We start from the raw sequence: 5,184 nt of genomic DNA on the forward strand, positions 1-5,184 counted from the left end.
CAGGCACACGGCACTTTGGCCGGAGAAACAAACGCACGAAGCCTTACTGGAACCACAGAACTCCCTTTTTTTTTTTTGCGTTGCTTTCCTTAAAAACGAGGGCCATTCCATCCACGCGAATTCATCTTAAAACCCTTTTATTTCTAGCGATAAAGTTAAATTAAAGACAGCTCCACTTGTATTAATAATCTACAGAACAGTCCATATGCCAGTGAGGCTGCTATTCCATACCAGCACAGCCAGCCTGACTTCCACTAGTGGTGTTTTGGCAAAAATGTCAACGAGGCAATCAAAGACAGGTTGTGGGGGGCCTCCCTGGGAAGGTGTCCCCTCCCTTTCCCTCCCCCACCCCTGACCCCCCCCACTCGTGGGAAAAAAATAAAGACTGCAGTAGTTAGCATCAGCGTGCGGCTGCCAGTCCATCGGGGGGGTCTAGTTGTTGCCTTCTCCACCGTCGTCGTCTTGCTGATCGCTCGTCCAGAGCGTTAGGTTGTCGCGGAGGAGCTGCATGATGAGCGTTGAGTCCTTGTAGGAGTCCTCGTTGAGGGTGTCCAGCTCGGCAATGGCGTCGTCGAAGGCCGTCTTGGCCAGGTGGCAGGCCTGCTCCGGCGCGTTCTGGATCTCGTAGTAGAAAACCGAGTAGTTAAGTGCCAGACCGAGCCGGATGGGATGGGTCGGCTGCATGTGCTCCTTGCTGATCTCATGGGCTTCGCTATAGGCTTTCTCCGAAGACTCCACCACAGTCGCCCTCTTCTCACCGGTGGCCACTTCGGCCAGGTAGCGGTAATAGTCCCCTTTCATCTTCAGGTAGAAGACTTTGCTCTCGTACTGCGTCTCGCTGCAGTTCTTGATCAGGTAGTTGTCCAGCAGGCTCAGCACATCCTGGCACACCGCTTCCAACTCCTTCTCGATCTTCTCACGGTAGGCCCGGACCATTTCTATCTTCTTCTCATTCCCATCGGCAGAGGTCTTCTGCTCAATGCTGCTAATTACTCGCCAAGAGGAGCGCCGCGCCCCTACCACGTTTTTGTAGGCGACAGACAACAGGTTCCTCTCTTCATTAGACAGAGGTTCATTCAGCTCCGTTACCTGCATCAAGAGAGGGGGAGAGAGAAGAGACATTTGGGTTAAGCCCCAGTCACTTGGTGTTCCCACCGCATGCTCGGGGGCTCCTGTGCATCTCTAGGGAAAGGCAGGAGAAAGCAGTTGGTTCGCAAAGTCCTGCTCTGTCATCCAGCATCTGCTCCCATCCCAGAGGGAGCCAGCTGGGAAATCACACTGTGGTCCAGTCCCCCTGCAAAAGGGGCGGGTTGGGTTTTATTCGAGGTATGGTCCATCTCTTAAAAGATCATCGTTTTTCAGAATGAGAAAAATCTTCTAGGAAACAGATGACTTCCACCTGCGGGATGAGAGCTGGACTTCGTGGGGCGGGTGAGAGGGACAGTCAAAGCAAGAGGGCGGAGATGGTCTAGGGTTACGAGCTAACCGCATGGATTAACAATACCACAGCTACGGGGTGTTCATCTCTTCCGTTTCCCACAAGCACAAGGCATGCTTCCGAGATGCCTAAAGAATACGTGAGCTGTTAAAATTACAGCTGCCTAAGGCATCTGCACAGATAAGGACTTAAAAGCTCACATGGTAAGAGTATGTTCTTCCCTGGTAAGAGTATGTTCTTCCCACACAGGATTTTTTTCATTGAGGATAACAGTGTTAATGTACAGCATCACTTCTACCTGCCTCACGCGCCGCGGCAAGAGGGATTAAGGAGACGACGGAGCACAGAGCCATCCCACAAGCGGGTTGCCAAATGTCACCTTGGCCGGTTCAGTTACTGGGAAGCATCACACTTGATATTGCAATAACCTCATTCCAGCTCCCGCAACACCATCGCTGGCCAAAGCCACCCGGGCAGCACCTCCAGCAACAGCGAGGCAGCCAGCCAAGCACCGCACCAGCTGCCCTGCCTTAGGGGCAGCAGGCAGCTCGGGAAGGGTTCGCATCCCCCTTGACTCCACGCTGTGCCCCGTACGTGGGTCTCTGCACCCTTGGAGGGGGTGCAGAGGCCCAGGATGCTGTGCAGAGGCCAGGCTGCTCCTCACAGCCACTCGGCTGGGGTAGTTACAGCTGCCAAGGGGCACTTTGAGCCTGGATATGGCTGTTGTCCCCTTCCCCCGGGGCACACCGCCCCGCTGCGCACACACCCTGGGTACGGCCTGCGGGAAGCGGGCCAGCAGAGCAGGAACTTGCGAGCCTCCTCTCGGCAGTCACTTCTCACAAGGATTAGGTAAGAGTTTGGATGTGAAAGGCTTCTGCAAATACTGAGTCATTTTCACCAGCGTTTGTAAGGACAAGGGTTGCTCTGGGCGTAGATAACCACATTTATGGGGGTGATCAGGAGGCCAAGGGCCTGTGCTGGAAGGTGTAGGATGGTCCAGCCCAGGACCTCATTTGAGCAGCCTGGAATGACTCACGCTTGCTTATGCCCTACGGATCTGCTCATTCCAGCAACATCCACCCCTGCCTGCAGCTCTCCTTGCAGGTGTTCAGCCACGGTTTAGCTAATGTCTTCTCCCAAAACTAAGCTACAGCTAAGCCTTAGTTTCCCACAGAGCAAAGAGAGGAGTGCTCTGGTCTCTAATCTGGACCCTCTCTACTCCTTTCCTCAAGGCAGAGGCAGCAAGAAGAGCCTCCACTCCCACTTCCCGCTATGGTATGGACCTGTGCTGCTCCACGAGATGCTCTACAGCCTGGCAGGGGAACCAGTAAAGAGCCCATCTCCATCCAGGAGAGGTCTTACTGTGCAAAGCAGGCACAACTGCCTTCTGCGTTGTGGGTACAAGGTGGCTGAGGGACCAGGGAAATGGGTGTCACGTTAAAGAGGGCAGGATCTCCTGTGACTATCAGCAGTCGCTGCCGATACAGGACAAGGTGCATGGGGTAGCATGCCAAGGCACCTCCCAGCTTCCACGCCCCAACGTAAGCAGGGTGTGCAATGCCCAGGCCATCCAGCAGCTCCCGGTGCCAGCAGATTAATCCATGTCCCACCTCTCCCAGCCAGGCTAAGGGTAGCTCTTTAATCACGCAGCCCTGGGTTTTGTGTGAAATGCTGCTTCCCTCAGAGGGGCCGGGGCAGAGGCTCAGCCCTGCATGCAGCCTGACCGCAGCGTGCTAAAATACCCCCGGCAAGTCATTTATATGCTGCTTCCAGCCTGCCCTGTGCTCTAAGTTCAGAGGTCTCTAGCTGTCTGTAGTTTTACAGGACTTAACAACTTTGAAATGACTCCATTCATGCTTCCCTCCAAATGACACCTGTGCAAACATAAAATAAAGATACTGTGAGGTTAAAGCCATCTCTAAAAGACACTGGAGCACAACGAAAGTGACCCTCTGCCCTAGAGTTCGTGGATTGTCTCTCCTTGGAGTTATTCGAAACTTGATCAGGTTACTCGGGGTCTTGTCCCATCTAAGTTGCCCTGCTTTGAGTAAGAGAATTGAGACTAGAAACATCCAGAAATCCCAGCCTGACTTATTCTCTTACCTTCCAGCTGTAAATGGAGTGTCCGACATCGACAGCTATACTACAAGAGACTCGCCGACTCCAACAGCTCTCTGTCCTGACACTGGTTATGAAGGTTGACAACCACATGAGGTCTGGCTTTTAGCAAGACGCTCTCTGAGTGGAGATGCCAGTTTTAAGTGTGGACCGAGCAGGTGACTTTAAAGCTGCCTCACAGCCGAGTCTGCAGATAATTATCACTGCAGAAAGAAGTAGATTTACCTCCTCTCACCAGAAGTCTTGCTGGAGGACAGATTTATTAAAACCACAGGGAGTTTCGTAGGATTAGCTTTGCCATAAACATTTTAAATTCAAAGCTATTAAGGATTACAGAAGAAAGTTGCCTGTCAAAATCCTTTCAACAAACTCGCTGACAGATGGAAGGTACACCTGTGGAGAAAGCAGACTCCTCCAGGGAGCTTGCAGGGAACTTACCAAAGCAGAACAGCAGTCTTGTTAACCATGTAATTGCATTCCAGCAGTACCCAGGCTCCCAGTAAGGTAAGAGCACTGCAGAGAAATGGCAAAGGCTTCACATGGCCAGAGACAGGGACAGCATCTCTCAGCGCTAGGAGATGGAAGGGAAGAGGCTGCAGTCCCACACAGATTTCAGTTTGCAACTGAGCCAAGAGAGGAAGAAAGGAAAACCATCTGGCACTTGTATTCCCAGCAGGAAGAAAATGCAAGATAGCGGACAGCAAGGATATGCTTAGCTGCCTTAATCAGAGAGTCACTAGAAGGTGGGAAAGATGTATGCCAGGTTAAGCTGCCTTTCAGAACTGCCACCATCCCTGCCTCTTGGTCTGCCCAGAACCTGCCTGCCACGTCTCAGTGCTGCAGCTAAGACACCACTGGCTGCTTGCCTGCTCCATCGCACTGCCGAAGGCTGCGCCGGTGTCTTCTGCCTTGGTACACTCTGCACTCCAGTATGGGATTGCACAGTCACTGTCGTGATGCTTTTGCCAGCAGCGCTGTACGGGTGAACATCTCCAGCAGACGATCATCCAGAAACGGCTGCAGCAATGTGGCAAGTGGATGTGGGTCTGTGCATTCACTGCAAGCCTGTGCTGGCCAACCAAACGCTGATTTTTTCCTTACACTGCAGGATACCCATACAAAGTGAGTTCAATCAAACCAGAGGCTCAGCAGCAAGCTCTGATTTACTTAATTTATAGCATTGCATTGAATGCCTCTGATGTAACATTAATAAGGCAATATCCTGCATCTGGCCTGGATTAGATTGCAGCGGTCACACTACAAGCCCTTCCACAGAATTTTTGATAATGTTTGTTTCCAGCTTCCAGATTAATGTTACCAGAACCCTCAGACCCTGGAGGGGTCTCACCTCCCTTAAGAAGGGCAGGACCCTCACATACAGACCAACCCTACAAGCATTAGGTCACCTGATGCCATTCCCAGCACTGTTACATGGAGTTAGAGACTTCAAACATCCAAAGGAAAAAAAAAATAATCTCAATTTGGCATTAAGAGGGCTTGGCAGGTACACAAAGCCATCAGCCTCTGGCTGGAAGTCTACCTGCTCTTTGGGAAGCTGAGTCATTTTGGATTTTTACTCCCTTCATTGACAGGAGGGGACAGGAGATGCACGCGGCTGAAATGGAGTC

The 5,184-nt window shown here is 51.9% G+C and overlaps 1 protein-coding gene across 1 annotated transcript; it reads right to left on the reverse strand.

The window, feature by feature from the left end:
* Positions 1–118: 118 nt before the first annotated feature.
* On the reverse strand, positions 119–1,095 carry YWHAG (tyrosine 3-monooxygenase/tryptophan 5-monooxygenase activation protein, gamma). The gene has a single exon (XM_009703108.1). It carries the CDS (start codon positions 1,093–1,095, stop codon positions 433–435), a length of 663 nt encoding a protein of 220 aa, XP_009701410.1. The 3' UTR covers positions 119–432.
* Between the last annotated feature and the right edge of the window lie 4,089 nt (positions 1,096–5,184).

Source organism: Cariama cristata, unplaced genomic scaffold, assembly GCF_000690535.1.
Source record: "Cariama cristata isolate BGI_N322 unplaced genomic scaffold, ASM69053v1 scaffold28086, whole genome shotgun sequence".
Classification (NCBI taxonomy): domain Eukaryota; kingdom Metazoa; phylum Chordata; class Aves; order Cariamiformes; family Cariamidae; genus Cariama; species Cariama cristata.

Excerpts from the sequence above, each read along its gene's own strand:
- YWHAG (XM_009703108.1), bottom strand. The coding sequence starts at position 1,095 with ATGCAGGTAACGGAGCTGAATGAACCTCTGTCTAATGAAGAGAGGAAC.